This window comes from Python bivittatus, unplaced genomic scaffold (genome assembly GCF_059951505.1).
Source record: "Python bivittatus isolate LINGU-HERP-01145 unplaced genomic scaffold, Pbiv_v1 ctg000330_np1212, whole genome shotgun sequence".
NCBI lineage: Eukaryota > Metazoa > Chordata > Lepidosauria > Squamata > Pythonidae > Python > Python bivittatus.
Window position 1 is genome coordinate 58428700 of NW_028277058.1, and position 17643 is coordinate 58446342.

Below are 17643 nucleotides of genomic sequence, written 5' to 3' on the forward strand. Positions count from 1 at the left end.
AGCCCATGCCTGAGGCTACTTCAAGTTCTCCATACAGCTGTTCCAGTGTTAACAGATTTTCTTTGAAACAGAAAGCAAGCCACAGCAAGTTTGCTGTGGGTACAATCTGATAGCTTGGCCTGACCATTCCCTCAGTGCTGTAATCTGGTGTCTGATAGAATCAGTTAGGCATGAACTGGGAATGTTTGAGAAAAATCTCTCAGAGGGAATTCCTCCATTCATTTTCATCCCAATTGTGACTTACAAGTTTTTCCTCCCTTCTCACTTGGCCCTGCAGGGACACAATGAGGTTTGCAGAAGGCCAGAGTACTTGAATCTCCAAATGCTTCATGATGGGTTTGCAAAGCCAGGTCAAGCACATGTGGCCATGTTCAGTAGCACTCCGTGGGCAAGACCCCGAAACAAAGAGAACAGGGTGTATTTGTTATCAAGCAAGAAGGAACTACAGTTGTGTAAAAACATGTTTGGTTCCAAAGAGACCCAAGGCCCAAAATAAGTGGGTCAGACTGCATCTGCATTGCGCAACAGCAAAATTCTCTGTGAGCTCTAAGTGTCTAGCCCTCTTCCTCTTGCATCTTTCTAGCCATTAATACAATATAGAAACTGCTTCCTTTTGAAGTTCACTCGCTTGCTGAATATTTGCTGCTACAATTTAAACTCTTAACTCTGCTCAAGAGCTCCATGCTAAAACATGTATTAATACTCAAGTTGCTTAAATGCTTCCACAGAAGGCAGAAGAGAGGGTTAAAATATGGTTATTTCTCTCTTTGGGCTGCTGGATTAGAAAAGAACGCCCTGTGAAAACAGGACTGCTCTTTACTTCCCTTCCGAAGGCCATGAAGGGGTGGAAAAGGAGTAAAATTTGGGGAGATTAGCAGTAATCTCAAACTCCATCCACTGTTGTGCCCACTGTGATCTGGCCACCCCAGATCTTTTTGAAGGTGATTGGGAGGTGATCAAAGATAGTTACTCTCCATCTGTCGTCATGTCCTGGTGAGCAAGGGGTAAGGGAGCAACTGACTGGGTCAATTGTGTTGTGCAAACACAGTCTTTGTTGAGGTCTAGGGGTTGGTAAGATGGACCTTGGCATGTGCCCAACAATGGTGATCCTTGACTTAGGTTCTAGGCCTGCACCATAAGACATGCACACAAGAGCTTGTGAACTGCCTTGAACTGGCTTTCCGTCTGCGGTATTTAGGTCAGAGTTATATAATATTCCAGGGAAAGGCGTTACTAGGCACCAAGTGGAAATGGCAAGGGGGTGACCTGGAAACCACCCCAGAATGAGATCATTGTTGCCAGGCTACAAGTTCATAGGACGCCTGCTCTGGGTCAGTGCTGGAACAGTTGAGCCTTGTGTCTGCTGGACTGGTTGGGCTTGTATGTCATGGGCATACTCACTCCTGCTCTCATCCCACGCCGGGCAACAAGTAAGGGATTGTGAACTGGAAATGTCATTACCCCCGTCTGTCTCTGCATCATGATCTCAGCTTCTGGGAATGGCCAGGTTGAGAACTATGGCAGGTGGAAAGGATTTGGTTTCAAAACCCAGGAGAAATGCAGGAAGGGAGGCAGAGACATGGTCCAAGGGAAGCAAGGTTAAGTTCCTGCCAAGCCAAGTCAAGGTCTAAAAGAGGGATCCATAACTGGCAGTCCATGTGGCCCCTAAATGTCTTGGTGGTGGCCCCTTCCAACCTTGTCCCCAAATTCCCAACAGATTGTAATATCTGATGCAACAGAAGGGGGATGTTTTTAAGAACATAGAAAGTAGTTTAAGTCATTAATTAAACAGTTCAATTTACTTATCTTTAAGTTAACATTTGCTTGAGTTCCCCTCCCCCTTTCACTTTTTGGAGGGTAGGTCCTGGCATGCCTCTCAAAAACCAAGTTTGGCCAGAGACCCCAAAAGTCTTTGGCTTAAAGATAGTGGAAAATGTCATAACTGTTCCCTCTTTACAAAAGGGACTGTGAGGATGGAAACAGCAAGTAATTCAAGGACAACCAACATATCCATGAGCAAGGATTTTAACCCAAAGAAATGGCTTGGTTCTTGGGAGGGGGGTTCCCCTTTATCCCACCAGTATGAGAACTAAAAAAAAACAAAGCATTGTCCTTGATAGCCCTTGGATGTGATGGCAAGGCCACCAGCTGGAGGGATGACTCTGAATTCCATTGCAATGGATAATGTATTTAACCATGACGTCCATAACTTCCTTGCAAGATCACAAGGGAAAGCAGCCTTTGCAATCTTCTCCAAATTTATCCTTGCATCTGAGATCCAAAAAACCATTTTTGCTCTGAGACAGAAAGGAAGAGTCAAGATTTGGCTTGAGTCCCTTATTCAGCCCTTATGTCCCATGTGGCTGAAGCTTGGATGAGAAAATGCAGGCCATATGGTGCCTCCTAGATGGCTTGTACTACAACTCCCATTGTCCCTTGCCAATGTACTAGCAATGATGGGTGTTGGAATCCAATAGGGTGGGAAGACATGAAGCTAGAGAGAGGCCCATTTAGCAATTGAGCCTGTCAACTGACACCATCCTGATGGAAGTTAAATTCTCTAATCATGATCTTTTCCAAAGATTAAAACTGAACATCACTGGTGAAGCTGTAAACTATAAAAGTAGATGATGGCTCCATCACAGTCAGAATGTCTTCATTCCTAGCAGAGCGGGGGGTCTGTAGACTTCCAGCTATTGGAAAGCAACTCCCATAACTTGAGATTATTGGTCACATTATCTCAGGCTAATGGAAACGTAAGTCCACTGAAGGTCATCCCAAGGCAAAAGACAGGATGTGTAGCACAATGTTTCTTCCAAGAATGAGCATCATCTGATGGTTTTGAAGAAGCAGCCAGGGAGCTCTCCCTACTGTCCTTAGCATCTGCCACTGGAGACCGTTGTTCATTCTACCTAATGGTGGGACCAGGCCACTGAATCCAACAACATCTGGAGAACCAGTGTTCCTCATTCCTGATCATAGATTTCAGAATGAAGGGGAACACCCTCTGAGGATTACTTGACATTCAACCGCGGTATGTGGGTGTTGACACCTTCTTCTTTTTGCAATGAATGGATCACTTGGGTCAACCTTCTTGCATATGATGGGATGCACCTTGTTTGTTTTGGGCTTCAGTCCATTGTGTGCATCATGAAAAAGTGCGCAAATACCAGGCCATGTGTTTGATTGGTGGTAGCTTGTTTTTTGATAGTCATAAAGCAATGGTGTCACAATGGTGAACCAGCCCACTGTACAAACCACACACCCTCCCTTATTGGCCTCACTCTGTTTCATTCCAGACCAGAGAGGCTCTGTTCACCATCCTCAATGATCTTCGGCCTGAAGACCATTTCAACATTATTGGCTTCTCCAATGAAATTAAGGTCTGGAAAGAAGAGCAGTTGGTACCTGTGACTTCCCACAACATACGAGATGCAAAGTTCTACATCCATCGCGTGCCACCTAATGAAGGTAATCTTGGCCCTCAAGAGGGATATTCAGGGTTATGGCAAGAGTTAACCCATCTTTTTTGAGCTGGGTGGCACATTAGGGAAGTTGAGCTCAAGTGGTAGGCACAGTCACAAAATGGCTGTCTTGTTGGGGGTCTGTCACAAATTCTGTTTGTCAGAAGGAAAAACTACACACAGAGGTACCCCCAATGCTCTCTATCATTCCCTTGGCTTTTTGTGAGGCTCAAAGGCATAGCATTGGTGCCCATGAGTCTGACATTGCCTCTCCCCAGATTATATGCATCTTCTCTTTTACCAGCAATAAGACAGTACCCCTATTTATTTATTTATTTATTTATTTGACTTGTCCCCGCCCATCTCCCCACAACGCTAGTATATAATATAGTGCATAAAACATGTTAGTTATTTAACAGTGACAGGCTTTTAATCAATGCATGAAGCAGAAGTTCAACACGGTGTAGCGTTCTTCTAGAGCAGCATTTCACGGCATTCATTGGACTTGTTAGCAATGCGTTATGGCTTCATGAAGTCTGCTAAAGGTCATGGATAACAGCATCCAGTGGAGTTTCAGTCCTGGATTAAACCCAGACTGAAAACAGTCCAGAGTCCTTTGTGCCAAGAGCATGATAAGATGGAAGATTGTAGGCCCATACCTCTGAGATAGGCCTAAGAAGCTGCTGTAGAGCTACCAGATGTTGCTTGCCACCATTTGGAGGACTGCTAAACAACAGGTAAATTTAGGAGGTGCTGCATCTCTTTCCTGTCAGATCATGATCATCTGGATGTTGGCAACCTGGTTCTGGCAGTCCTCCTCTTACCATCTGCTTTAATTAGTCCAGCATCATCTTGCCCCTTCTTGTAGTAAACTGGATGCTTCTGAGAAGTCTACAAACCCAACACTTCCAAACAATCATGTCTAGCACGGAAGACCTTGCTCTCTCTTGTCATTCTGTATCACCAGTACAGAATTTAACATCCTTTGGGTCTTCCAGGGTTTTCTCTAATCCTCTTTGAGAAAACTCAGATGACAAATCTTAGAAGGACGCAAGAATCAAAGCGTATTGGCTTGCTCCAGAATTTGGACAAGAGGAGGGGTGCATGGGTTTTGTTACCGGCTGAAAGCATTAATGATTGTCACACAGGATGTTTCAGAACTTTAAGGGAGCTTAAACGTCTTTGAGCTAAGGTCAGCATAAACACAGGGAGGCACATTTGCCAATACTTCAGAATCAGCAATAGAGAGAAGGTTACTTTAATGCTTTAATGTTATTTTATCCTCAGTGTTTTTAAACGGTTGTCTTCCTCCCCACCCACACCCACACCCACAAACCTGTATCCTCCTTTCGAGAAACAAGGGTTGGTCTTCATGTCAATCCAAGTAAACAAGACATTCAGAGAATGATTTTTTAATGTTCCCTTTGCTATATTTACGCCAGGGGCAAATACATTTTCACAGCCCAGTTCTGGGCAAAGCAGTTCAGTGAATGCTTTTAATTAAAGCAGGCCGTGCTCAAATGTAATGAAGTAAAATAAAAGAAGCCAGTGGCAAGTTGGAAAAGAGGCCGATGAAGCTGGCCCCTGCATTTTTACTCAGAAATCATCGAGACATCTCCCCGGTCTAAGAGATTCAGTGTGGCTTATTCCCAGGTATGCGTGCATAAAATTTCAGCCTCTGCACAGGGCATTAAACAGTCATCCCATGCAGAAATAACACAGCAGCTGGTTCTTTCAACACCCCCCCCTTTTTTTTCTTGCCTTGCCAGTGTGTTCTCTTAAGAGAAACACTTTCTTTTTGCTGTAGAATGTTTGAATAAAATCAGACTTGCACGGTGCAGTCCTGTACCTGTCACTCAGTAAGCTCAGTGAAGCTGATTCCCAGCTAAGAAGGTAGAATACAACAGGCTTTTAAAATGAAATTAAGCAATAGAATTCGAATAAGGCGGCACCGGTGGCATTTTGCAACTTTACTACAGCCTCTGATACCTCTGTGCCCAGATATCATGCAAACTCAGCCTTATGTCATTACTGAACTAAACCACAAAGGAAGCTGTTGGGACTGGTGGATGGTTTTGACAGGCAACTCAAAAGTCACAGATTGGACCAATGTCGTAGATTTGCTGTGGGCTTTAATCCATCCTTCGCCCAGGCGAAGTGGGAGAGATCGTGACAGTGTTCTCGTTTTGCCAATGTGCCAACCCGATCAGCGTTAAAAAAAAAAAAAAGCAACCTCCTCAAAGTTGCTTACAACTCCTCACCCCCAGCTGAGCCCCCATACACAGTTTGAGAACTTCAGGATTAAGTTAATGGCCTGTTTTGCAAAACATGATAATGCCAGAGCTGGGTTTCCACAACCAGTGGAGCCACAAACTGGCCAATGTTGTTTTAGCCTAGTCTAGTCTGTTGTGTGAACCCGGCTGGTTAAGATCAACTTTGCAGTTCTATCCAAGGAACCTGTGATGGAATGGACTTATGAAGGCCAGGCTCAGGGAGACAAGCGTGTTCTTTGCCCCCAACAGGAGCATGGGAAGTTCAAGAAGATGAAGCTGGCACGTCCCTAAGGAATTCACGCTGTTGCGGCTGGCTGGCTTGGGAACTAGGGTTCAGTCTGGTGAGATTTCTGTCCTGAGGTTGAAGCTAATAAACACAACAGAACTGTATTTGCATTGTCTCTTGGAGTTCTTTGGGCTGAACCTGACAGAACTAGTCGTTGAAAACTGGAGACCTCCTATCCACCTAACTGTGATGGATTGGGATGAGAAGGTTCAAGGACAGAAGCATCTCCTCAGCCCACAGCTTGAGCATGGGAAAGCGAAGAGGATGAGACTGGCACCACCCTAAGGAATTCGTAGTGTTTAGTTGCAGACTTTGGGAGTTAGAGTTAGTCTGGCAAGATTCTGTCTAGCAGGTGCAAGCTAATAAAGTAACTGAGCTATTCCAGTACTGTCTCATGGAGTTTCTTGGGCTTAACCTGACACTAACATCACATTTATTTCCATGATATCTTCCCAGGTACCAATATTAACGGGGCTCTTCAGACCAGCGCAAAAATCCTCAATGATTATATCACCCAGAACAAAGCAGAATCGCGAAGCGCCTCCCTCCTTGTGTTCTTGACCGATGGCCGGCCCACCATTGGGGAGATCCAGGCGAGCAAGATTGTCAACAACCTCAAGGAACTCATTCGCAACCGGTTCTGCGTCTTCACTATTGGCATCGGAAATGATGTTGACCACAAATTGCTCGAGAGGTTGGCCCTGGAGAATTGTGGGATGATGCGGCTCATCCGGGAGAACGAGGATGCTGCGGGTCACCTGAAAGGGTTGGTGTGAAAAACACTTCCTACTTTCTCTTCTGCTGGTTCTCTGTTAGTTTGGGTCAGCCTTTCAAGATAGACCAAGTCAACCTTGAGAAATGAATGCCATCAGTGTTTCTGGAATGTTGCTTTATTGTTGTAGGGAAGTGTTTCTCAACCTCAGCAGCTTGAAGATGTGTGGACTTCAATTCCCAGAATTCCCCAGCCAGCATGCTGGCTGGGGAATTCTGGGAGTTGAAGTCCACACATCTCCAAGTTGCCGAGGTTGAGAAACACTATTGTAGGGTGTCATAACAGAATCTTGAAAACCTGTCAATTTCTCTCTGTTCTAACTTATACTAAACAAAATCAAAGCAGGGTTATTTTGAGTGTCTTTCTCACATTTCCTTCAATCTCTGGACTATGCAGTTAGTTCTCCAAATCTCTCTTTAATGGCTTGTTCCTTCCTTCCTCCACTTAATGGCTCTTTCATAGCTTCCCCAAGGTCAGCTCTCAATTCCTTTAGTTTTTAGCTGTTGTTATGGTCCTTCAAATCAGTCGTAACTCTGGTAACTACGTGGAGAAATCTCTGCAGGTTTCTTGGCAAGATTTTCTTGCCTTGCTTTATTCTTCCTGGGGCTGAGAGACAGGGACCAGCCCAAAGTCTCCCAGATGTCATATCTAAGGCAGGACTAAAACTCACGGTCTCCCAGTGCCTTTAATCACTACTTTCAATTCAGCCGGCACAATTCCAGCTGCTAAATTCAGTGTCCTTTCATTATGAGTCAGCTGTACTGGCCAGCTGTCAATCAGAGGAAATTAATGTTATCTTGGAAAAGGCAGATTAGGAATATAGGAAGCTGGTTTAGATTGGCTGGATTCCCATATTTTTCTAAGCCAAGTTTTAGAGAGTTCTTTGGTGGAGTCCAACATAGAAATTCAGCCACCTTGGTATGATTTATTTCTGAGTGTGTGAGTCCAGCCCAGTCAGTTGTGATTTATTCAATTAACCATGGTTATGTGAACCATGACTTAGCATGGGAGGAGTCTATTAAGCTTTTCATTCAGTTTTTCTAATGGTACCTGGTCATCTCCAGGATTGGATCTAGAATCTCTGCTAGAGTCACTGCTCATGGCCTTTCTAAAACCATCATCCAGAATTTGCAGGGATGATGTGAATGCAGGAATGGACAAGGTCTTCAGGTGGGGTGTACAGCCCAATCTTTTCTGTACTATAGAAATTGGTGTGCTTCCCCTATGCTGTTTGCATTTGTGTATGTTGCTTTTCTTACTGCTTGTTAAGAGTAACAAAACATTTTTATACAGATTCTACGATGAGATTGGTACCCCACTTCTTTCAGACATCCGGGTTGATTATCCCGTTGACAGCGTGGACCAAGTGACTCAGAACTTCTTCCCCAACTATTTCAATGGTTCTGAAATTGTCATTGCTGGAAAACTCTTCAACAAGACAGCCCACACCTTACATGTAGAAGTGACAGCCAGCAACAGTGACAAGCATGTCCTTCTGAAAACAGATGTGGCCATTGATCTCTCTGGACAGAATCACCTTGAGGCTAGTTTTGTTGGGGCCCATAACTCCTCAAATGATCAAAACTATGTTGAGCGGGCCTGGAGTTACCTCACCATCAAGGAATTGTTGACTTCCTGGTTGAAGAGTGACAATAGCAAGGAGAAAGCTTCTCTAAGGGAGAGAGCCAAGAATTTGGCCCTCACTTACAATTTTGTCATTCCCTTCACCACCCTGAAGATGAAGGCCCTTCCATTTCAGGTGGAACCCCCAATGGAAGTCTATACCGGACCTTCAACTGAAGGGGTCGGTGAAATCGTGCAGGGCCTTCAAGGTCACCAAGTGCCCTCAGGTAAGGACAACAGCAGAAGCATCTGCAGAGTCCAGCGCTTTCATCAAAATGACAAAAGTAGCATCATGAGAGCGCAACATGATCTCCAACCCTTTTGTACGTGTGTGCAGCATCACAATGCACGTACAAAAGGGGAGTAGCTTGTATTGCATCATCTCAATGCATCATTATTTGACAGTCTCCCACCCCCCACCCCCATCCATGCCTCTGGACAATAAATATTTTCCTCCAAAACAAGTCAAGATTACAGAAAACAGGCCAAGTGGCCTGCAAATGTGTCTTTGTTTTCGTGACCTTTATTTCTGATTTTCTGGCACAACTGCCATTGCTTATACAGGCAACATGGCACTATTCAAACTCTAAACCAGAGATGGGTGACTTGAACCCATGGGCCAAATGTGATCCACCACCACTTGAGGGGACCGGGACTAAGAATTTGGATTCTTGAGGTTTGGGGAAGGTTTAAGGGATGAAATAGCTGTCTTAAACCTTACAAATTATATGGTAAAGCGCTCATAACCTCTGATCCCTCAAAATGAGGGTGATTTTCTCATTTTGAAGGGCTAAAAGGCAAAACAGGTGCTATGAACCTCTGCTTCTTAAACTTGCCTTCAGCTCCCAAAATAGAAGCTGAAATAACTTTATTGCGGTCATTAACCAGCACAAGGGAACTGGTTTTCAAATATCCAAAACTAAATTGACCATATCAGGGTAATTAGGAAAAGTACATACAAACAAAGAAATTGGGCTAAAAAACAATATTAAAACAAAGAATGCTACGACACTTGCTCAGCTCCACGTGTGCAACAAAAGAGAAAAGAGATTAAAATTAGCAATCCGAGTAGTATAAACTTTAAAAGAGCAACATAAAATATAAATGCCAAAAAATATTGATAGATAAAGCAATGAAGTTATCCAAAAGGGATTTGAGGGTTATAAACTTAGTACAATAGGGTTATTTTAGGATAGTATAATAGCTGACGTGGCACGTACACACCAAAGCGTAAGAGAAGATGTTAAAAAGTAGCCAAATGTTCATACTAAGCCTGAACCACTTCTGGTTGTCCATACTCAGACAGGTCCAGTGGCTCTTAATTACTCTTTGCCTGATTTTGCATGACGCCACACCAAACCTGGCAACCTTGTGTATGATTTCAGGGTGGATGGCGCAAATAGAGGGAAAATAAAAAATGGCCCAACCAACTCCAGTAATGTCACAGCATCACCAGCTGTGTGTGTGTGTGTGTGTGTGTGTGTGTGTGTTTATTTATTTATTTATTTATTCAATTAATTTAGATAGCTGCCCGTCTCAGACCCGTGATTGTTATAGTAGGGTAGATGGAAACCAAAATGGTGCCCAGAAAACAATACAAAACTCAGAGGTGGGTGTGAAAAATCCAGAGGAGGAATAGTCAAAATTACCCATTGAGGACTGAGTACGCTCAGCACATAAGCCGAAACTCAAGAACTGAGTGCCCCAGAAGAGGATGCAGAACAGTGAATGGTTTGCGCAGTGACCTTTGATGGCAGGACCCATAGGCGGAATTCATCCTCTGGTTTGGGGAGGGGGTTGATTGCAGCCTCTCATAATCCATGATATCTGGGGATTATGGAAAATGTAATCAAAGCGATCTGGAACCATGCAGCTGGGATAGCCAGGTAGCAATCCTGGATACTGACTGAAAATTCTCCCAGGCTTTCATATTCTCCAGTTTGGTTGTGGGGGTGACGGGGACAGGGAGGAGAAAGGTTATCCCCTCTTCGCTGAGGTCTTGGGGAATTGCAATCACAACATAAGAAGAGGGGCAAGTTGGGGAAGGCTGGATTTAGCCCTTGTGGCTAATAAATATGGATGACCTTAGAGTTCATGATGATAGTCAATCTTACAAACTCCAGTTCAGAATGAAAGGTAGACTGTCAGAGCTCAGCTTCTGCTGACCACACAGGTGTGTCTATACACTTTTCACAGCAACGATATGGAAGGGGGTTGCCATTAACCTTTTCTTGGGGTGTGTGTCAACTTCCCAGTCTAACGTATAGTCCTGGGATTTCATAGGGGTCTCCCATCCAAGCATCAGCCAGGTCCAACCCAACTTAGCCTTTTAAGATCAGCTAGGATTGGCAAGATGTTGTCACCAGCTATAGATCCAGTTGTAAATAAGTTGTTTAACATGTAAATGAGTCACAGCTCTTCCCTGGGGGAGGCATAATAGTACATTGGCCCTGGTGAGGTAACTGGGCTCTGTGTGTCTGTGTCATTTTGTGTCATCTCATTTCCCCCTTTTTTTTCTACCACTAGACTCTATGCCTGAAAAATCAGAGAAGCAAAAAATCAAAGTGACTAAAACTTCAGGTAAGTGGTCCACTGGTTAACCAGAAAAAAAAAAAGAAGTCTTTGGCTGCTTCTAGTCTTCTCAGTTTGCCAAGCAAGACAGACTTCTTTGATTTTCCTTCAGCAGACAGGGTAAGTTGGCTAGGAAAATCTTCTTAAGGTAGGGGAGGATATTCCCGGTTGCCTGGATCTAGCCACTGCTCCTCAAATCTCAGCTGATGGAGAATGCCTCTGAAACACCAGCTGAGCAGGTGACCTTCAGGCCTAACACGAAATCAGGGGCATCCACGGGAGAGGTTCAAAAAATGTCACAATGGCACTGCGACAGTGTGCTTGAAGCCCCACCCCTTTTCTCCATACATCATGATACAAGTAAAAGTCCAACTGGGTGGTCACGGCCACAGGGGAGGGCAATAATGGAACATGTATCCTGATGCAAATTCTATTCCTTTTGTATTTGCATGCCAGCTCATGAAACGGCAGAGTTTGTGTTGTGAAGACACAATACATTTTTTATTATTTTAGCATCATCGTGGTTAGGAAAGGACAGCTCTGTCTGCCTTCTGGGGTGTTCAACTTTCCTTGGAAGTATCTCTTACCCAAAGTGACTCCTCCTATTTTGGCCTTCAGTACTAAATTTGGTTCTCTCCCCTGGCTTGCAAGGATCCCTTCTCTCCTGAAAACCATTGCTCCTTGTTTCATCCAAATGCACCCTTTGCCCTGCAAACCAGAAGAAGATGGTAGGGTGAGAACCCAAGTCAGCCATCTCTAGCCTGATGGCTACTACAACTCACAAGTGGCTACTGCAGTTCTCAGGCCACATGACTCGGTCCAACAAGTAGACCAAGGTTCTTCAGGGACTGTTGGAGAAGGCAGAGGAGTCCACAGGTTTTGGTCAAAAAAGTGAAGGTGGGAGCATTGCACATAAAAAACCAGGCAGAGCTTCTATCACCCTTCACAACTGCCATCTTGACTTTTTTGGCCATACTCATGAACACTCCAGGAGAAGAAGGTCTGGAATAGCTTATGCATCTCACACTGCAGCGTTTCCCTCTTGTCTCACGCTTCATAGGAAAAACTCAAGTTAGAAAATGTTCATGATGGTTGAGGAGGGGAGAACCAAGAGGCCCCTCTGCAAAATGAGTGGATTGAGATTCTAGATGTTGAATTGCAGGAACATTGACGTTTGCCTTCCTTTTTTTTTTTTTTTTAATTGTCTCTCCAGCGGACGGCGACCCTCATTTTGTCATCGATATGCCGCTGAGCAAGCTAACTGTCTGCTTCAACATTGATGGGCAACCAGGCGATATCCTTAGATTAGTTTCTGATCACAAGAACTCTGGTACGGGAATTCTGGTACGGGAACAACAGAGCTGGGGGTATTGACTTGTTTCATCAGCAGAGTTGAATGAAGCTTGGCCTGGCCTGAAACAGTGGTTGGAAAGGAAGCACTGATGAATTTCTTCCTCCAAGACCATTATGAGATGGGACAAGGTTTAGGGTCAACTTGGGACAATTTTAAACAAGCTTCATAAAGGGAAGCAAAGGTTAATGGTGTTTCCTCTCCTGTTGGTTTCAATATCCACATTCATTCTCTAACTCTGACAAGAACAATATGTCTGTTTCTAGGAGGCAACAGTTCTTACATCAAAAATAGGAAATTGCTGAAGATCAGCTGAAATCACAACATGACAGACTAAACTAAAGTGCATTGTTTATGATTTAGAGGGTTATGGGAACTCAGCCATAGTCTTACCCTGTCATAGGAAACAGATTATCCTAGTTGTCAAGCCCACTGTGTAGACCAAACCAAAAAATTAACTCTGCAAGAAGGCTAAAACTACTCTTATTAATATTGGCTATAGGAACAGAATCTTGCAAGTCTGACTGCGCTTTACTGCCCCCCCTCATCTTTTATACTCATGCGAATTAGGGAGGTATCTGCCTGAGTTGCTTGTGCATACCTTCTTCTTGTTTGAGACTTAAGCTATCATATCCCTTTGTCGCTTTGTAAGGGATCTGGCTAAGATGATCTTGATATCTTCCTTACTGTCTACACAGTAATCCATTGTATGGTTTATTGATTTGGGCATAGTGTGTCATGTAAGCACAGCAATTGTATGTAGTTAGCAGAGGTTCAGGGTGTAGCATGTTGTGTGAACCAAGCCAAAATGTAACTGAGTTTAGAAAAGGATACAGTGTTTATATGCAGTTGGGAAATTAACACACATGACTTACAGCACAGCTGGTGGTGTATTCTGAAGGTGAATATATACTAGGCTACATAACAGGACTGTAAAAATCTTTGTGGCCTCTAGATGGCAACAGAGTTAGGCTTTGTCTCTCTCTGCCATCTAGCAGTCAACCAAGGATTTGCAATCCAGATCTGGTTGCTGTAATACTGTATATATGTCCTTCTGGGCTAAACTGTACAGGTTGTCCTCAAGTTATGATGGCAATTGGGATCGGGAACTCAGTCGCTAAGCAACGCAGTTTTAAAGCGCAACATCACGACTGTGTTGCTTAGTGACATCAATTCCAGCAGTCCAGTTGCCATCATTAAACAAGGACCATGTAGGTCGTTAAGCAAGGACCTCACGTGATTGCAACTTCCCACCAGCTTCCCCATGAATGCTCGAAGAACCTTCGAAGATAAAGGGAGGGAGGGTCAAGTCTGAGATCCTTTTCAGGTTATAGTTCTGCCCCAACCATTGGGGCAAATCAACCATCTTGGTTGCAGCTCTTCCCCTTGTCCCTCAGGGTTGTTCCTTCTTCCCATTATAGCAAGATGGTTAAAAAAGTACACCTGAGCTTCTCATAGAATATCTGGGATCATTTTGTCTTTGTTTGTCCCCTAGGGGTGACTGTTAATGGTCAGCTAATTGGAGCACCCGCCCCACGGAATGGTCATAAGAAGCAGCGGACGTACTTCAAGAGCATCACAATTCTCAGTGACAAACCAGAAAGATCCTACCTGGAAATTTCACCCACAAAGGTCATCTTGGATGATGGGAAGAGACTTGTCTTTCCCTGTGACCGCAGTGCCATGGTAGTAGGCAAGAATCTCCAAGTGAGCATCGTGGCCCACTCCAACATCACTGTGGTCCTACGAGATTCCATTAGTTTTGTCATTCTCATCCATCACTACAGGAACCCTGCCCGCTATCAAAAAAATCATTTGGGTTTCTACATCTCTAACAGTCAAGGACTTTCCACAGGTTCTCATGGGCTGATAGGTAAGGGAGAGATGTGTTGGTTTCTATGGTTGTATGCAAAGAGACATATGTCTTTCTATTTGGATTATGAGAGTTGCAGTCCACAGTATCTGCTATCCAACAGCCTGGGGAGGGCTGCCATAGAACATAAGGATCTTAATAGACCTTAAGATAGGGTCTTAGTAGTCTTAAGTTTCAGAAAGGCAGATTTAAGTGTTCCAGACTGGTGACCTATTTTTGAAGGTAGTTCTGGCAATCTTCTGGAAGAGAGTTATACCCTTGTCCAAAGCCTGGCTGACAGTTTGCATGTATGGTGGAGGGGTGTGAGCTGAAGCAGGAGGAAGTTCACCTGGAGCACTGGGTGGGCTGTCCCTCCTTTACCAGCACTTATCTCCCATGAGGACAAGTTGTCAACCAGACATGAGGTAGCAAATGATAACCACTGCAAGAGAATAGCATTTATTTATTTATTTATTTATACATTAAATTTATATCACCGCCCAACTCCCCCACAAGGAGCCACAGGTAGCTGCAGTGGAGTATGCAAAGTGGTGTTGGGGGAGGCCAAATGGTGTTGCCCCTAAAGTAATAAAAATAGTAGAAATGGTGGTCATGAAAAAATATTGTTGGCACTGGGAATTCTGGGAGTTGAAGTCCACACGTCTTAAAGTTCCCAAGGTTGAGAAACACTGCCTTACCTTAAGGAAGCTCACTTTGAATTGGGGCTTGCACTGGGCAATCCTGTTAATCCTCTCCCAACGGGAAGGAGCTTAGCCTGCTTATAACCTACAGACATATTTTAAAAGACTTTGATCCAAGAAGCCATCCCAATGGGGCATATGGTTTTAAGAGGAGCTCAAACATTTATCATTTATGGTACTCATCATTACCTGCCTTGAGTGCCTTCTGGGTAGAGAGGGAGGAGGAGGAGGATGCACCTATTTAGAAATGTTTTCCAACCTCTTCCCTTGCACTGACAGTAATTCATATAGTCACATTTTGCAAAAAGATGTCGCTCATCCGTGTTGGTTGAAATTGCTAGCCACATTCCTGTCGCTCATGGATTCCATGTCCTCTTTTGCAGGCCAGTTCTTACACCAAGACGCTCAGCTGCTCACTGAGCCTTACTCACAAAAATGTAACCTGGGCAGCTGGAACGAAACAAAATCTGGGGACACAAACTTGGGTCATGCCCTACAGCTGAAAGGGCGCTTGGTGCCCGTCGTGTGGAAGCAGAGAAAGATCTACAATGGCCAACAGGAAGTGGATTGCTGGTTTGCCAAGAACAATGCAGAGAAACTGATCGACGGGAGCTACAAAGACTACTTGGCCTCCCACCCGTTTGACACAGGGACTAGCACCTTGGTGGAAAACAGACTTTGAAGAGACAAAATCTCCCTGGCTTTCCTCCGAGAAGAATTGGGTGGCTCTCAAGGAAACGTTTATATTTTAATTTAATTGTACTTCTCTGTTGAAGTACTGTAAATTTGCTAAGCATTGTTTGAATCATGGCTATCGTAGCTAACCTGTGTCTGCATTCACACAACATGCTAACCCTGATTAGCATGTTGTGGCTTAGCCTGTTACACAAACTCAGCCACACAGCACCTATTGTACTGTAATGTAGCTGGATGGATATGGGGAACACACACACTCACATATTTCACAGTCTCCAGAAAGTAGCCGCCTTAATGTATGGGGGTAAAACTTATCAAGGAGTCTGGTAGCATTTTAAAAACTAAAATAAAGATTGGGATTTCTTTTTATGTTGATTAGATTCATGGAGTCTTTTCCCAAGCAGGGAATGCATAGATCAACTCAGAGGACGCAGAAATCTGCAGAAAGGCAGATGCAGACGGGGAGAATTAGTCGCCATTCACAAAAGAGTTGCATGTGATAAATATTTGTGCATTGTGGAAGCGACTAACGCATACAGGGTGGTGAGAAGCACTAATCCCTGTTTATATCTTTAAAGTGAGTGACTTAACCTGGATCTGCAGTTCATTCGTTGCTATCTTTAGCATGTAACACCTCTACGGTACCACCTAGAACCGGGTGACATCTCCCAACTCCAACACAACTGTTCTTGGTTGACCTCCTCCAATGAGCTACTGAATTTCCTCTCTTCGTTATTACTTTTGAAAGAATCTGAATTCAGCAAACACGTCCAAGATGCCCATAAATGCACACTAATCACCATTCTAGATGTTGGCACTAAGGCCCAAATTAGCTTCCCTTCAGCTGATCCAGTCTTTCGCCTTTCAGCGGGCACATTTGTTTAAAACGTGTCAAAAATCTCGTTCTCTAATACAGTATCTGCCAGATGGTTCAAGGGAACAATAGCAGACAGGGCCAGAAAAAAGATGTCAGCAACAGTAGATCAGAAATGACCGGTTTGCTTTTTTTCTAGGAATTGACGTCAGAAAAAAATGGGAACATTCAGGAGGAATTTCAGATGATTCACTTCTGCTGGGCATTTTGGATCTTAACCTAATGGATGGGTGGGGGAATGGGGTGCTGCTATTATATATTACCAGCTGAGTTGATTAATTTTATTCTTTTTACTGTAGTTGTGTGTTTTATAGTTTTGTTTTTATTTACAGATAGAATAGAATAGAATAGAATAGAATAGAATAGAATAGAATAGAATAGAATAGAATAGAATAGAATAGAATAGAATAGAATAGAATAGAATATTACATAAAATTACATGGCCACCTATCTTGCAATCCACTCCGGGTGACAAAGGGGTCTGCAGGCTGTGGTCAAAAAAGTCAGGATGGCAGTCACAATGCGGACCAAAGCCCCGCCTATTTTACATGCACAACGCACCCAAAAATGGGTGGAACTTTCATTGCACCATCCTAACCACCATCTTGACTTTTTTGACCACACCCTGAGGACGCCCCTGCTAGGAGCAAATAGAATAGAAGGCAAAACAGAACAGCAGCCAAATAAACCAGGCCACAAGGATTAGCGACAACTATTTTAGAAGCACAGAAAGAATTCCTCGCCTGCTTCTTTAGAAGAACAAAGGCAGTGAATATGTTTTTTTAAAAATAATTTACGTCTAGGCTTCCTGTTTAAATTTTCAAAAAGAAAACCACACAGACAAAGCAATTTACTGCAAAGACCGAACAAAACTGTGCTAACCAAAGAACTGGAAATGGGGTGAAACAGATGCTAAATTAAACAACAGCCATTTCCCAGGCTAAGGAATGAGCAGAGGAACCCCCCAAGGAGGGGCCGAGGGCATCAGGAAGGTCACCAGCCGCCCATGTTCATAAAAGAGCTCTTGGTATTAAGTGGGCAAACTCACAAACGCAGTAATTTTAATATCAACGCCAACAAGCCGAAATGCACAGTGGGGGGGATAATAACTTGGCAGAAAAAAATTGCCTCTTTGTTCCTGCTCATCACAGAGGCTGAGAAAGGAAATTTGTTAAAAAGT

The 17643-nt window shown here is 43.8% G+C and overlaps 1 protein-coding gene across 1 annotated transcript in view; it reads left to right on the forward strand.

Annotated features, from left to right (window-relative positions):
- Positions 1-16730, forward strand: part of ITIH5 (inter-alpha-trypsin inhibitor heavy chain 5) — a 42052-nt gene extending 25322 nt beyond the window's left edge. Inside the window, exons 8-14 of the mRNA XM_088141414.1 lie at positions 3300-3471; positions 6480-6789; positions 8089-8645; positions 10945-10998; positions 12203-12319; positions 13836-14213; positions 15277-16730. Coding sequence (XP_087997540.1) covers positions 3300-3471; positions 6480-6789; positions 8089-8645; positions 10945-10998; positions 12203-12319; positions 13836-14213; positions 15277-15575 — 1887 coding nt within the window. The 3' untranslated portion in view covers positions 15576-16730. The remainder of the gene's footprint in view (positions 1-3299; positions 3472-6479; positions 6790-8088; positions 8646-10944; positions 10999-12202; positions 12320-13835; positions 14214-15276) is intronic.
- The last annotated feature ends 913 nt before the right edge of the window (positions 16731-17643 follow it).